The sequence below is a fragment of the Numenius arquata genome, chromosome 8 (assembly GCF_964106895.1).
Source record: "Numenius arquata chromosome 8, bNumArq3.hap1.1, whole genome shotgun sequence".
NCBI lineage: Eukaryota > Metazoa > Chordata > Aves > Charadriiformes > Scolopacidae > Numenius > Numenius arquata.
In genome coordinates, this window is record NC_133583.1 from 29,080,582 (window position 1) to 29,097,450 (window position 16,869).

Genomic DNA, 16,869 nt, shown 5'->3' on the forward strand with positions numbered 1-16,869 from the left:
TTGGCACAGCACTGAAAATCCTAGAAGTTTATCCCAGAAGTTCAGAACTAAGGTCAAACCCCTAACTATAGATGTGCTTGCTAATTAGCAAAGCTTTTTGATAACTGCGTGTGTTCTGCTCTCGTCAGAAAAATTAAAACAAAAGAAAAAAACCCCAAACATATTTAAAAAAAATCCTATCCATTGTTTGAGCAAATATGGACTGAAACTCTGTTTTCTGATTCGAAATTGCCCAGTGTGCTGCCAGAAGTATGGTTGCATGTGTAAGCGGTCACATACTCTGTAAATAGCTGCACAGGACGTTGTCAGGAATCAGTGACAGCTCTTTCTTGGACTAAATCTGTAAATCCATGGTATAATATGAAATGTGGTCTGGTGTTTGCTTATGCCCTTTCTGATTTAAATCTAGAGAAGATCTTTCTTTGATTACTGGGGTTTTTTTGGTACTGATGAGAGACACTCATGTTCATCAATGTTCACTGATCTATGGAATTTTTCTTCTCTGTGTCTAATTGGGCCATCTGTAGCCCAAAGCTTATTATACCTGTCTGGGACCTTCCTTATAGTACCTTTAGTCTGTCACCCTCTACTTCTTCATGCTTATACCTACCAGCAACAAGGACTTACTTTAGTCATATCCTGACAGCTAAAACTCTGTTTTTGTTGATAGCAGTGTTCTTATTTTCAAGAATACTTACTTCTGCATCATAGGTTTTGTTGTAGTATCAGTGGGCAAATTTCAGTGCATCATTTAGATCTAAGATTGTGGCCCAGAGGAACCCCCTGCCCTTTCCCTAGGAGCACATTCCAGAACAGGTCTTAAAATCCATGCGCACACATCTTACACATTCCATTACAGAAATTTTCCATTTCTGTAATGGAATGGAGTTTATCTGGGTGTTAGATACAGAGTTTGTAAAACTAAAAGAAGAAAAACAACTGAATAACCAACCCTTTCATAAGGGCAATCATTATAAAAGTGCTGTTTATCAACGTGATGTTACACTGGAAGGTGTTTAATACTTTCCAAAACTAATTTTCCAGATAACTTCTGGAAGCAGAGAAAGTTATTAGACTCCTTTTCTGTAGTTATACATTTCACTAGCTTTGTTGTCTTTTATCTCTAATGACATCTTAACAGAGTAGTATTCTGGAGAAAGATTTGAAAGAGGAAAATAAAGTGCTTCGGGGGACGGGGGGAGCTTTTTCCAAGTACAAAAAGCAACTTGAGAGAAAGAGCAAACCCATTGAAAGTCTAACAAGGCTGTCCTTGACAGTAAAGAAAGGCTGTAGGGGACTTGAAAGCAAGGACGTAGCAGCTTACGTTATTAGACTAAAATAAAGGTCTTTGTAGCAGCAATCAGAATTATTGGCGGGGGGGGGGGGGGGAAGGATTTGCTGTGGTGAGAGAAAAGGTTATTGCCATTATTGAGAGAAGGCTGGAAAGTTGATGCTCAGGCAAACAAACTCATGCTGTAATAGTCATTACAGCTTTTTAGGAGTGAATAGAGATGTTTGTATTGTTGTGATGCATAAGGAAAAATACTTTGACTTCAGCACAATTCAAACCAAATGTCTAATTTGAAGGTGTTGTCCAGGTTGTGTATCTGAGTATCAGAAGCATTTTTTGAAAGAAACAAAGGCTGGCAGAAAGGCCAGTGAAGAGCCAGTTTTGGTTTTGCCAGGTTGAGCAGGAAGACGTCCATCCGTTCGTCCGGGGATGTCAGGCTGAGGTTTATTCTAGCCAGAAGAAAAAGGTATGTTGTTTTTTCTCAGCTCAGCTTTCAGTGGTCAAAGGTATTTGTCAAAATGTTATCAATGTTTGCATGTTCCACTTTTTGGGCTGTCTTTGCTGGAAAACTAGATAAGTACCAGACTATGGTACTAAGGGGTCACGTTAAGCATGGAATAAATCGATTTAGAGACATATAGCGACAAGCTGTGTAATAGACCCCAAGTAAAGTACTGTTTTGTCGAAGAGAGTACAGCACGTATTACAAGGTGTTAGGCAAAGTAAATGCCCAGACACAGACAGTTCTCACTCATAAAAATACTTGTAAAAATCTGCTGACAGTTAATTTATTTACAACTTTAGATCATGAAAATGTCTCGGATTTTAGCATGACTGGTTTAGATTAAAGTTTCAGGCTGAAGACCCAGTGATTGTTATTTTTCTGTTAATTCTTTTCTAGCACACAAGGTGGGAGCAAAATCAATGCTATGTGACTTAGATAATCAACAGGGCTTTATAAATAAACAATGGCTAGTCTGACAGAGGCTGAACTTCAATGCTGAACTCGGCTGCTCAAATAAATAACAACTTTACTTCTCAAAAAAAGCTAGTTCTCAGCAAAACACAGACTGTTTTTACTAGCTGCTCTGCAGATGCTCTTTTTCATGCTGTGGTAATTCATTCTGCGGTGCATCTTTTTTGCCTTGTTTACAATTTTCAAATCTCTATCAGAAAAACTCCATTTTACATAAGCTCTAAGTAAAATTTAATTTTTACTATTGTTCTTAGTATACGCTGACAAATGTTTATATGATTAAGAGATATTTTGATTAGATGAGGTGTCCAATTTGAAGGCAGTCTGGAGTTTTTAGCGAGGTTGTGACTGGCTTTCATTTGATGTGACTTTTTGGTAATCACTGATGACTCTTTGCTTGTCTATAGTAAGGCTACCACACATGGTAAAAATACCATGATATTACCTTGCTGTGTGTTTCAGTTGGTGAACACAAGCCATTTCTATGCTACAGCCTCATGTATTAAAGAACAACATCATTTATGCATCCAAAACCTTTTCAGAACATGAGCTGTGAAACGTTAGCGGTAATATTTTGGCAAAGGCTTTGCAGGGTTACACCCAATTTGAGGTTCTCGATCAGTCTCCGCATCACTGGGAGCATTGCAGAGGAACCAGTAAGCAAACCACAAATATTTTCTTTCAAACAAGGCCAGAGCGGAGCAAAGCAATATGACCTGTATGGTTGGTAAATATGTGAAGATTTGTGAGCTAATTCTGTTAGCAGATGATGATGAGGAAGGATGAAGAAATTTGATGTAATCAGAGTTATTTCCAAGGTTTGTATTCAAAGTCCAGTTCCTTTAAGCAGAAGAGAAATCAAAAAGGTGATTGTTTGGTCACAGATCTGAACATCTTTTCAACTTATCTCCTACTCATAAGCTCTCTAGGATTTAAGATTTGTCCACAAATGGTGAACTGTCAGGATATTTATACAGAAACAGTACTGTTCTGGTACAAGAATGCCTTGCCCTCTCCAGTTTATCACCAAGGCTCCTGTAGTCTCTTCAGCATGTGTTTTTAATATTTTTCTCATGGTATTTTTGCTTTTTCAATTTCAGTCACTCACATAGTTGCATCAGAGCACTGTATTTTCTTCTTCAGACATGGAGTTGTTCTCTTCCTTTGCCTGCTTTCAGTGAAGAGCTGGAGCACTTCTGTTGTTTCTGTGGCATTTGGGAATTCATTATTCTCCCAACTTTACTATCCTCATTCTTTGGATCTACAGCATCAGATTCTAGAGGCATCCTGGCTAAAAAGCTGTGAAGGCTGTTAGAGAGGAACTTTGACATTGCTTGGAATCTAGCTGTGTTTTATGCACCGCTTTATTTACTAGGGATAGTAGTAACTAGGGCCATTTACAGGATTCTTCTCTTTAGGAATCTTGGCTGGTATTTGCCTCTGAAGTTGTCGACCCAAAATCAGATGCCTTGTTTTTAAAGCTTTTACATACAACTTAAAGTATTTGCCAGTGGCTGTGCTGCATTTTTTCTATAGCAAGAGAGTTTGGCTTTGCTTCAATTACGGGCTAGATCATATCTGTACAGCCCCGATTTCTTGATACCCTCTAAGATATTTTCTAGGAGAGCCTCCCTTCCTCCCTTCCTCCCTTCGTGATCCACTATGGTTTGTCCTGCTTTTCTGTAAGCTGTTAAAAGATTTGGAGAGGTGCTCATCTCGGTCCACAGCCAGCTGAACCCCTCTGAATTCCATGTGGACTCTGCACATGAGATTTACTGTGCGATTTCACGGGCAGCATACAGGTTTTTAAAAAAAAAAAATAATGGTTGAGAGACATTCTATTCAAGATGTTGTTTTCTTCTGACCTGTATGTAAACTACTCTATAACTTCAAGTGGGATGAGAAGTCATTAATAAGAAAGTCAGCTGCATGTCACTATATTTCAAGCCACTTTGTTAAGCTATCAAGAACAACAAGAACTTACTTTTTTGTGCTAGGTCTTCCCATTTTAGGAAAGATCTTTCTAATGCAAGTGCTGTATTTGCGGTAACATTTTTCTTCTCTTACACACATTTTATCCAAGAAATAATCTCAACTTGTTCTCAGTCCCAAAATGGCCACAGGTGTATAATCCTCACATACAATGAAAAATTAACTGAAGTTATCTTTCCATCAGATTCTTGTCTCCTTGCAGCAATCGCGCAGCATTGCTTAAGAGCACTTCTGAACCTTTGCTCTGCGATCCGAACAAATTCTGGGCTTGATCATGCTTCTGATCCTCCCACCTGTTGGTTATTCGTAAATTATTGTTTGAATCTGTGTCTTTATCTGTAAGGCACGCTTTGTTGCCCTTTCTAATGCTAAATTTATCAAGCCAGCAGAATCGGCTGTGTGTGCTGTCTGGCACCAGTTGTACGCTGAAGATGCTGAATAGCTGAACTCAGTCATCTGAAAAGTGATTGGGGTTGGGTTAAGTGTGTCCAGACATGCAAATGTGTTTATAAAAATCTGCTTGCCGGTTTGGGATCACGTTTAATGCTATTCACAGGACACGGCTGGATATGCTGTGCTTGGATGTTAAGTTTATCAGTGCAACGCTGCTGGATGCGTGATACGCAACAGCCCTGGTTAGCTCTGGCAATCGGCTGAACTCTCTGGTGTTTGCTTTCTGCTTCAACTCACACCCAGAGTTGAACTCACACACACAGGCTACCCTGTGCCTCAGAAAGTTTGTCCAGGGAAAGAAAGGACAAATAAAGTAATTCACTAAGGGTGTCTTGTAGGTCATATGGAGCAACAGCTCCAGACAAAGTAAGTATTGTTGTATGTGCAGGAGTTGAAATGGTCACTGATTGCCAAGCAAGAAATACGACTGTGCTCGAGCAAGTCATTGACTGTTCGGGCTTTTAAACAGCATTAATGAACACGGGTGTGGAAGCTGTTCTACATTTCCATATGTCAGCGTTTGACTTGTCAATAAGGTGAACTGTGCCCAGGTGGCCAAGAAAGCCAATGGCGTCCTGGCCTGTATCAGGAACAGCGTGGCCAGCAGGAGCAGGGCAGTGATGGTGCCTCTGTACTGGGCACTGGTGAGGCCTCACCTCGAGTGCTGTGTTCAGGTCTGGGCCCCTCACTACAGGAAGGACACTGAGCTGCTGGAGCGTGTCCAGAGGAGAGCCACCAAGCTGGTGAGGGGTCTGGAGAACAAGTCCTATGAGGAGAGGCTGAGGGAACTGGGCATGTTTAGTTTGGAGAAGAGGAGGCTGAGGGGAGACCTCATTGCCCTCTACAACTCCCTGAAAGGAGGGTGTAGAGAGGTGAGTGTTGGCCTCTTCTCCTAAGTGAATAATGGCAGGACCAGAGGAAATGGTCTGAAGTTGCAGCAGGGGAGGTTTAGATTAGATATTAGGAAGAATTACTTTACTGAGAGGGTGGTCAGGCACTGGAACAGCCTGCCCAGGGAGGTGGTGGAGTCACCATCCCTGGAGGTACTTAAGAAACATGTAGATGTGGCACTTCAGGGCATGCTCTAGTGCCTGAGATTGTTGGTTTCTGTCTGTTGTGGATGGTGTGGCCTGTGGTTGTGGTTGTTTGGTTTGGTTTGGTTTTGGTGTTTGGTGTTCTGGGATTTTTATTATTTTTTTTTTGGTTGGACTCGATCTCAAAGGTCCCATCCAACCAAAAATATTCTGTGATTTTGTGATTATATCCATTTGGTGACTTTGGACTCTATCAAAATCACTTCTGAAGCAGAAATTGAAGCCCAGAAGGATGGAGAAGCCTTCATTCTGCTCATCACAGGCTTTCCGCAGAAACAAAGTTTGAGACCTGCCCGGGAGCCCTCACCCATCTGTAAGTTTGTACATCACAGCATCTCGGCAGGGATTACTTTAAACGGAAATGTGCTAGATGGCTTTCTTTTGTATCTCTTCGCCTGGGTAATTAACCACAACCAGTATGGTGTTGGCGATGAGTATGTCCTCGCACAGTGCTGCATGTCCTGTCCTCTGCCTGTGTGCAACTGGGGTGGGGGGGTGGGGAACGGGACGGACAGTTGGATTCCAACCTCATAAGCTAATCCATGGATTTCCAAGGTAATAACGTGCCAAGTTTTTATTGGCAGGAGCCTTAGATTTGAGCTGCCAGAACTAGAAATGCCTCTGAAGTCAAAGGGTTCCAAAGCTCCCACTTGCACCCCAAGAGCAGTGTCCTGCCTGTAATTGCCACGCCAATGCGAGGCTGATGACGACCACTTTAGTCATTATCCTTCTCTTAGTTTAGCATCAACTGTCTGGCTCTTACTTGGCAAGTGGACACGTATCTGGCAAGCACACTGCTACTCCCATCTTTTCTGAGCATCGGGCTCATCTGATAACTTGTTTTCCCTTTAGCTCACGGTGCTATGTCTTCTGCACCCATTCATTGCTGTACCTGGTCAGCAGCTTTTAAATTCAGCCAGTGCGCAAAGCAAAACAAAACCCTAGTGGAACGTCTCTCAGGGGACTGGCAAACTGGAGCTCTAGGGAAGGCGTGATGGAAGAACCTTACCTATCTTCAGATCCTGAACACCTGCTTCCAGACTGTCTATCCTTTCTGGCAGTTGGTCCCGGTTTCGTCTCTCAACTCCTTTTTGTGCCTTATTGCTCTGCTAGAACTTATGTTCCAAAGGAACTGCACAGTTGTTTTGTTGTTTGTTTGTTTGTTTGTTTTTCCAAAGTGCTGCATCTTAGCATGTTTTTTTTTTCTTTAGGTTTTAATAAGGAAGGATCATTTCCCGGCGTAAAAGTGGGTCCGGTGCCCTGGCAATGGCTCAGCCATAGCAGGATGTTCTCCTGGAATACATGAGGGGGCTTGGTGCTCTCGGGCAGTGCTGCAGCCAGCGGGGAGCTGGTATCTTACGGGTGGCCACCTGAAGGTGAGCTTCAGGGAGACGTGTGTGCCCAGCTGCGTGTCGCCGGAAAGCCACAAGGTGTCACACTTAAACTACCAGTATGTATAAATTAATTGCTGTAATGTATAAAATACATTTGCCATCTTTCATAGGGTCATTTAATCTCGGTGGCGTAGTTAATTAAGCGTTGTCATGTTTGTACCTAGGTAAGGCCCGGGAACGGGGGAGGCATCCGGTGTCATGGGGTGGTGTTTCAAGACTAGGGGCAGGAGGAAATGCTGCGTTACCTCCCCAGGGCATCAGATGAGGCTGGCATAAAACAATGGTAAGTGCCGAAGCGTTAACTGTTTATTCAGTACAGCTGGGAACTACCCCAAAACAATTGCTCTCACTGGGACTGCCTTGTTTTTTTTAAAAAAAACCCAACCTATTATTTGTAGTGGTGGGGTGTGTGTTTGTTTTTTTTTAATAAGAACTTAAGATTCTTATTTTCCACTCAGCATGTTAGGAAGAGTGTTTGGTTTGCAGTTAAGTAGACAGGTATTTATGGAGAGAATCTCACTCTTTTTGACTATTTTTTTCTTTTTTTTTTATATATGCATTGGAATTATTGTGATTTATTCCGTGTTTGGCAAGTTGAGTATATTTATGAATAAACACTGCCTTGATATGCAACAAAAATTTAACTCTTAGCAAAATTCATTTCCTCTGAGGAAATGAGATGTCTCCTAGTCAGTAGGCTCTGGATAAAGTAAGGTCTTACGGTAAGCGCACCAGTTTCCCTGACTTTTTTTTTGGGAAAACTGAAGGATGTGGGGAAGCCAGTAGCACAAAAACCAGAAGGCTTGGCGGCGTTTGTGTTACGCTGCTCCCCAGTTTGCTGGGCACGCCACCTTCTGCATTCTCCCCTGCCACTAAAGGTAAGTGCTTTACAAATAGAAAAGAATTTTTTTCAGTGATAAAACTCAAAAGCAATCTCAAAGGAAATGGGAACCTTTATTTTGATTAGTTTCAATGTATTGACATTGTCCTTTGATGCAAATCTAACTGGAAAACACACATAGGAAAAACACATATATACACTTTCATAAAAATAGAATACATCTTGACAAAATTACTTGTGTATACAGTGTATTGACATCATTGAACCAAACTTACATCATCTTTGGAGAAAAACGATCTATTTGCAAAAAAAACCCAAAACATTTTAACTGAGTTGGGAGTACTGAAATGGATATGGTTTTGAGCTAAATAAATGGCTATACCAGAACGTCAGAGTTAAAAAGAAAAAAAAAAAAGAAAGAAAGAAAGTTATAAAATACCTGCAGTATAAAGTAGAAGTAGCCATGGTTGGTTTTTTTCCTCCAAAAATAGTGACATCTCTAAACTTGCATGGAAATGAAACGTACCAGTTCCATATTCTACTGTAGATTCTTTAGCTGAAAACAAACTTTAATATCATTTGTTTCAGCGCTGGCAACCATTAGGTACAGTGGTATTTGCGTTGTTTTGAGCACACAGTGTAGTATATTACAGCCCTAATTCTATCAGGTATTTGATAAGAAAAAAAAAATCTAACAGATATAAAATTGTAAAACACTTAGCAACCTTTAAAATATGAAGACCACTTGAAATTACAGGGTTTTTTTTCTTCTGGTTAGGCTTTTCTTTAGTTGCTTTCGACAGAGGCTGCTCCTTGCTTACTGCTTTGACCACATACTTCAGCTCGTATTTTGATTTTTCTGCTGATTTTCAGAACAAACTGTGGAAAATGACAACTCCAGTGTAATAAACAAAGCAAGCGGTAGCAGGTATTGAAAGCCAGGGATTTTCCTCTTGAATTGGAATAATGGGACTGGATAGGCAGCCTCCGGGAAGGAGGGAAAAAGAAAAGAGCATAGCACCATTTTCAAGTTACATGGTTCACAACTGTTTGGCAGGCAGTAGAGTCAGTCTGGAAGTGGTAATACCCACCGGCTTTTATGAACGTGGTTAAAATACTGTGATTACTGTCAAGTAGTTTGGGTGTTTAATAGGGATAGGCTGACACGGCTATATAAACAATGAAAGTTGTCCGATACTCAATATTTCCATCGACGCTGTACGATAAGGCTCTGACTCCCATGCGGTAAGTCTTTGGCTCTCGCAGCGGTCGGGTGGTGAACACGACTCCTTTCAAGTTCTCATCTCTCAGGGCAAATGGGATTGCTGGGTCCTCGTCCGCCATTAAGAAAGTTGTCCTTGGATGCATGACTTGATCGTGAGTGTAGGCAACCAGCCGGATTAAATCCTGACCAGCAGCTATGCCAAAGGGGAGGGAAAGGAGTTTGTATTCCAAGGCGTAGGTACTCAGATCACACTCCAAGTCGTTGGCCGGGCAGTTTTTCAGACAGAACCTAGGAATAAGCAGAGGACTTTAGCTTAGGGAGAAGGCACGATATTGTAAGTACTGCAACAGGTCCTAAAGGATAAATTCTTCCCCTGTTTACCCTGTTGCATAATTTAAATTTCTCTATAATGATAATATGCTCATGGGCTCTTTATCCATTTTTACTCTAAAGTGGCAGCCCAGTTTAATGTCTCATTTTCCCTTAACAGGATCATCTCGGAAAGTGCCAAGACGTGATATAAAGATATTGAATACAATATTTGCTGTTGAAGTCAATAGTATGTGTTTTAATGGCCTTGCTCTTAGAGTTGGAAAGGTCGGTTTAAAATACCCTGAGCAGCTCCATTTGAGGTGTCTGTGCGTTAGATCATAAAATAAAGAACTTGGCATGAAGAAGGGCAAAGTAAATTTTACTTCAATTAATCAAAAGTCAAAATAGGAAATATCTATTAGTTCTGCATGTCAGTACAAACAGAGGTCAAAGAACATTATCCATTTCAACTTAAGTGTCATTCCAGTTCAGTTTGATCAGGAAAGTTGGTTTCCGACTATGAAACAAGCTATTTCCTTGAGTACGTTAAAAGATTAAAGGAAATTAAAATGTTTTTTCCAGAACAAGGAAATAAGAGTAACTTAAAAATGAAAACAACTTACAATGAGCTGTAGCATTATTTTCATGACTAAAAGCATATTTTAAATGCTATGAAATTGATGGCAAGTTAGGCATTTAGAGAAGTTAAGTCAGAAAACTCAGATGCAAAGACATCCCCATAAGTGACAAACGAATGACACGAAATCAGCAGAAAGAATGGCAGCGTGCTGCCCGCCGGGGTTCATATAGTAAAGGAACGTTCTAGTGCTATTTCTTTGTGAATTAACAGTAAGATGCTGCATGGATACTGAGAGCCAGCCAGGTCACCCGCCGCCACCGGTTTAAGGTCCGGCTGCAGGGGAAACATGGAATACTGCTGCTCAAGAAACCGGTGATCATCTTGAAGGTCAGTGCTTTCACCTTTTACTAGTATGAGCTTTACCGGTGACAGCGAAACTTAGGCAAAGCTTATTCTGATAAATACAAGTTAAGGATCTGAGCTTGGGGTGGGTGAAAAGGGGCTGAAAATAAAACATACCCAGAAAGAGGTTCTCGCTGGTAGTTTGGTGGACAAGGTGTGTCTATGCACTGGTAGCTTCCTCTCATGTTGAAACACATCTGATTTGATCCACAATTAATGTTCTGTTCGAGGCACTCATCAATATCTGAATGTAAAAAAACCATGCAGATGATCAATTGATGGCAGAAGAAATTAAGGGTTAAAAACCAGCTGGGTCAGCAAAGGCTGAGCAGCCTGCAGAGTGTACTTCTGCACACGCTGAAAGCCTTCAGAATCTGGTCTTGCTGTTTGAGACACGAGTTCCAATAACATGCCTGTATTATTGTTGGCATTTTACTACTGCGCAGGATGGCGTATTGTGCTAGAGCTGCCCTACAGCCACGATCCCACATAAACCACAGTTGTCTTGTCAACAGAGCCTAATTAGTTCATTTTTTATGGGTTTTTTGTTTGGTTTTTTTTGTGGATCAGAAAATCTGACAGTACCTTTTTTTGACAGAGACAGGTTAAGGATTATATTGGCTTTGACCCTAGAGCTGCTGTCTACTTGCCTGGAGTTAAGTGTGTAGCATAGGACCACACGAGAATAAGAAGTTACAGTTGTCTAATTTGCTGGTGTTTTATGAAGCGTTGAAATGTGAAATATAAAAAACTACTGCAACTTGCTATTTTGAATGCCCAATCTCATATAGGTAATTGAAAGATAGGGCTTACACATGTATTGAACGTGATTTGTATCTTATTTATTTACAAATATATTTCTGAACACTCCAAGCGATCTCCGTACCTTGACAGGTTTTGCCATTGGGCGTAAGGCGATAACCAGCCGGACAAGTACATTGGTAACTTCCTAGGGTGTTTCTGCATTCATGCTGACAGATATCTCTGGTTTCACACTCATCTATGTCTGTGGAAAGAAACACGAAGACATCAGGATTATTTGAACCTGGCATTGAACGAAGGTATTCTGTGTCCTATTTGTATTCGAGTGTACGGACAGAGTTGTTGGGAGCTGTGTGCATCTTGTTTTCTGCTGGAGTTGAACGTCTAACACTAGCAAGTCTTTTCACACCTTACCTGCGACATTCCTTAAAACTTTTTAGTAACTGAAGTCCTCACCTCTTTTGATGGCAGCCATAATTTCTATTCTAGCTGGAGAGACCAGTGTCTCTGGGAAGAAAGGGGCAGGTGCAATCTGTACACATCAGCAAGGTTCTACAAATACAGTCTTGCTCCCAAAAGCAAGCTGAGCTGCCCGACAATAAGACTTTAGGCAATATGGTTAGGAGATGCCCAGATCGGATATCTCGTCAGAGGAAGCCTTGACAGTGGGGGAGTTGTTCTTACAGTTAATCCCTCCTCAGGCAAAGCCGTTTCCCTTCCAAACTGATCTTCCTCATGCCGTGGGGAAAAATTAAGCTCGGTATCTGGGAAGATTATCAATAAATGCTCTTAACTTTTTGGGTTTTTTTTTCTTAAATCTCTTTCTCAAATATAGAAGTACCAGACCACTTTATGTAAAATTTTCAAAGCAGACTAGTGTGATTTAGACATAGATCATACATAATTATAATTTCTTTTGAAACATCTGCCTAATTCAGGAGAGCAGTAGAGATCCTACTTAAGTTAGTCTCATGCAAGAGTTAAGACTTACATGATTAAAACAGTGGAAGGAAGGTCTTTGCTTCCCTTCTCTTCATCTGATTTACAGGGGTTGCATTAGATAAAAATGCAAACACAGAAGAGAAACAGATGTGACTGTAGAAATTTACAGTAGGTTATTCCCAAATCCTGATGGTTGTCTATCGAAAGAACTTTCTTTTTTTTTTTTTAAAAAATCATTTGGGTGTATTCTTCATATTAAATGGTAATTTTAAAATTTAGATGCTTATTCCAGTGAAACAGAAGTACAAGAATATTAACTAATTCAGAGTGGAAGCTGGGGTGAAGATAATAGATTTCCACTTAACCCTTTCACCAGCGGTAGCTATATTCCTTTGTCTTCCAGTTAAACTGCTATACCCATAGCAAACTGCATGTATGCAAATACTGCAATGTCTTTATAATTTAAATACAAGGTTTGATGTCTCAGTATCTATAATTTTTATTAATAGAAGTATATTCATATTTTTCAACATTATATATTGCCAGATAATTATAGCAGTAATTCTGCTTGCTAGAATCTAGCTGCAGATCACTGTATTTGTCGTGGAAGTATATTGTGCCTCCTGAGAAGTGTCACTGGCGTATATGCCAGGTAGCTTACGCACCAGAAACTGCCATCTTAAATGCACTGGGACAAGCTCTAGTAAGGCCTAGATTGCGGTGCCCTTAGTCCTGAACTCAGCAGTATTATCACAAAATAACTTAATTGAATAATTTTTTTTTTTTCTTAAAGTACGAAAATATGAGTTAAGTTGGCAAAATCTGGCTTCAGAGAAGCACATTTCAATAGATGAACTCATGTTTCATATCCCCATCTGTCCTTTATGTAAAGCATCAGGTCAGGCGATCCCTCCCGAAAGTACAAACCAGTCAGTGAAGAGGACAGGCTGCTGTTCCTTTTGACTTTCATGACGAGATGAATTAAGTTTTCAATACCTGTGCAAATAGCAGCATTTCACTGAAAAACCTCAGAAAAGCTCACGGAGCAAGGAGGAAGTGAGCTAAATGCTTGATACTTAGAGGTGCCAAATACCTTTGTTTCCTGTTGGTCTTCGAGGGTGCTCTGAGGCTTCGAACCCCTTAAAAAAAATTGGGGGCAGAGCTTGCCAGTTACGGTAACTACCCTGCTCGCCTCGTCATAGAAAAGGTGGCAGTGCTGTCATTGTCACAACTTAGGACAAACCCCCATTTGTTTACTAATCCACGCTCAGTGGACTACATTACAAGCTGCTACACATCATAATTACAGCCAATTTAAAAGCTTCTGCTTATGGTGCCTGTATGGCAGTGACTAACCATCCTGTAGCAGTGCTGGCAACAACCCTAGTGTGCTCAATTATAAAATCTTTATATTCCAAACCTTTTTGAACCACATTATTACTACCATCAGTGGGACTCTCATGTAAGCAACAGCCCCAGGACTAGACTGGGTCTACTGGTGTTCCTTGAAGTGTGAGAAAATTCACAAAGGTGAGCTACTGTAATCAGAAGAAAGAGAATAACAGAGGGAAATAATTTGCAAACACACAATAAGCAGCACAATTAAAACAAGAGGTTACGAGAAGGAGGTTTGAAAACTTTTTTGCTACAATGTGGTCAGGAGACAAGAACATGCAGAACTCTCTGAATATTTATCAGGGTAACATGAAAAAACCACAGCACCAGAAACCGTCAGGCCCTGGTGTATAGAAAACAGTAACCTAAGAATAAGGACCAAAACAAGAGAATTGCATAGACACGACTGACATTTACCTACACATCTGTCATTTCTTGCCTCATAGCCTTCAGGACAAGTTTCTCTAATGGTCCTTCTAGTCCTGGAGAAAGGTATTCTGCTGTTTCTATACTCTGAGAAGGAGCTGTAGAGATTTGAGGAGTGCCTGTAATATTGTTGAGGTTGATAGTTGTCTCTCACAGGGGAGAATTGAGCATAGTTATAGCTATTGTAATAGGCACCATAATTTGGCAATCTCTCCAATCCAGCGCAAGATTTCCCATCACCTAATAAATGTTGCCCAGGTGGACAGACACACTTGAAGCTGCCGGGGGTGTTGGTGCATTGAAATGCACAGGGTTTAGGCACTTGTTCACATTCATTAATGTCTGCTCATGTGACATGATCCAGAGCAACAAACCATGTGGAAAGGAGAAAAAACAAACAAACAACACATAACTATATGTATATATATATACATATGTATTTATCTCACTCTGTGGAACAAACTGAAGACATAAAAGTAAGATCTTGAAGGCAGTAAAATATAGAGAACACGATGCCAAGTAGGCAGGTTATTCTAACCTGTACAGTAATTTACCTTTATTCTTCCTGTAAGGCTACTTGTGACCTAAGACTGTGCCCACGTAGGACAAGGACTCTGCTGAAGGTCTTGCCTCGAGTGTTACTGAAGGTAAGGTGTGGCTAGAAAACGGGGATTCGAGTCTGTTCCCCTGCCCTTCCAGAGGCAGGGCTGTGCGATAGCCTGAAAGCTGCCAGCTGTGGTTCCTGCTGATGGACTCTGAGAAGTAAGTGGCCCTTAGGACCCACGCCGTTCATTGTTTCAGCCTAAGCAGCTCACTACGACTTGAGGAATTATTTTTTTTTCCTTAAGTGCTCCACAGATGAGTGGGAGAAGCTGTCAGGACCTTCCTTAAAGGAGGATACTTAACACGGAGCATTCTTGAGAAGTACAGCATTAGAAATTCATTCAAAACGATGCTGAGGGAAGCTCCAAAGCTCTGGTACAGTTACTGTACTCTGCATCAGGGGAAAACTCAGGTCTCGAGGACGTGTCACAGCATTGCAGGGGAAAGAGGTCGGATATGTTCTAACCTTTCATGTTGTTATTGGCCATTCCAGCTGTGAAAAGTTGGAGGCTTAATGGTAAATATTAATTCACTTTTGTATAATTATAAAACAGAATTATTTTTGTTTTCCTAAAGAATGCTTTTGTTTTGTTTTGTTATTTTAAGTTCATTTTCCCTTTAATTTGTAATCCAAAATGATTTGACCAACCCTAGCAGTAAATATCCATCCTTAAATCAAATCAGACTGGTAAGCATTCAAAGTATAGTAAAAGGTTTAAGGATATAATATGACGAGCGCCCTTCACTCAAAAGAAAGTAAATACGAGTGCTCTTGGGTACTGTAGGACCAGGTCTTCCCCCACAGTCTCTCTGACATTACCAGAAAGAAATTCTCATCGAGGTGCTTCAGGCCCAGCTGAAAATTTGAAAATCCTTTTCAAACTTAGATTCACTCTTTGCTAAGAAAAATCTCTTTGCTAATTCCAATCAGGAACAACTCCAGAACGACCCGATAGTAACATTCACAACAACATATCAATAATTGACTTATATTACTAACTTTGGTTTACCAAAATTTAAAGATGATTTTAACGGTGACTCAATAAAGGCTACATTATATTAAATAAATGGAAAGCATGTATTTTTTTCAATTCTTATTGTACAAATAGCATTAAGCTAGCATTATTACAACTTATTTTGTCCCCCTTGAACATCGTATTTTGAGCATAGTTTGTATCCCTCTGAGATAAGCAATATATGATAATGGTATTTAAAAAGTAATACTGTTTAGAAACATAATAGAATAATAAGATTGTATTTTTATCAACCGCTTAACACTTTATATATTTTAAACTTTTAAAGAATTTTGGGGGGGTAATAACAATTAAATGTTTTGCGAGTCAGAAATCCAGGGATAATTATTGCAGTATTTTTCAAATTATTTCACAAACACATAACAAACTTTACATGTTAGTTGACATTTCATTAGGGTAATATTGTCAAGTGTTATAAACAATAATTTTTAACATTTTTAACATGGCAACAACTAATATGACTTTTAAGTTTATATTCCTTCACTGTGTGCACCAGATGAAAAACGTATTACTCATACACATGTAAAAGAATACTGAAACTCATTATTTCCTTAGCACTCAACTATTTTCTAATTGCTGAGTTCAACATTCTTTACCTGCATAAAATAGACAATAGATACGTGCACTGACATCTTTACAACAGCCAATGTCCTTTGAACAGGTTGTGGATAAGCAACAGAAGACTATCACAGAAATAATGAAAGAAAACAGGTGAAAATTCGACCAATTTCTTTTGTAGAAGCAGCCTGGGCAACACAAGCGAAATGGAAGGCAGGAAGCCACCTGCATTTACACCGTAGCCGCCCCTGTGAGAACAGTGATCGCTGACTGACTGGTAAGCCTAAGTCTCCACTGGACAGTATCACTTTGATTACACACCATAAATATTAAATATTTATAAGAACAACGTGAAATGGCTTTGAAACAAAAATAGCTAAATTCTCAGGCTTTCTCTAATTTGAAGAATAATATTTGATTTTAAATTCTAGATAGACTTGCACATGTTATATGCAAAAATGCTCTATAACAGCTTTCGATAATTCCTTTCCATCTATGATATGGCATGTTGAGATCCAACACAGTTCACAGAAACACTGTAATGTGCTTATATGGGCACGCATATATCTGTGGGTGTTATGATGACAAA

At 40.1% G+C, this 16,869-nt stretch overlaps 1 protein-coding gene across 1 annotated transcript in view; it reads right to left on the reverse strand.

Moving 5' to 3' along the window:
• Window positions 1–7,411: 7,411 nt before the first annotated feature.
• Window positions 7,412–16,869, reverse strand: part of HMCN1 (hemicentin 1) — a 202,018-nt gene continuing 192,560 nt past the window's right edge. The window contains exons 104-107 of the mRNA XM_074152276.1: window positions 14,077–14,427; window positions 11,447–11,566; window positions 10,678–10,804; window positions 7,412–9,554 (exon numbers count right to left, since the gene is read on the reverse strand). Of these exons, the coding sequence (XP_074008377.1) occupies window positions 9,188–9,554; window positions 10,678–10,804; window positions 11,447–11,566; window positions 14,077–14,427 (965 nt within the window). The 3' untranslated portion in view covers window positions 7,412–9,187. The remainder of the gene's footprint in view (window positions 9,555–10,677; window positions 10,805–11,446; window positions 11,567–14,076; window positions 14,428–16,869) is intronic.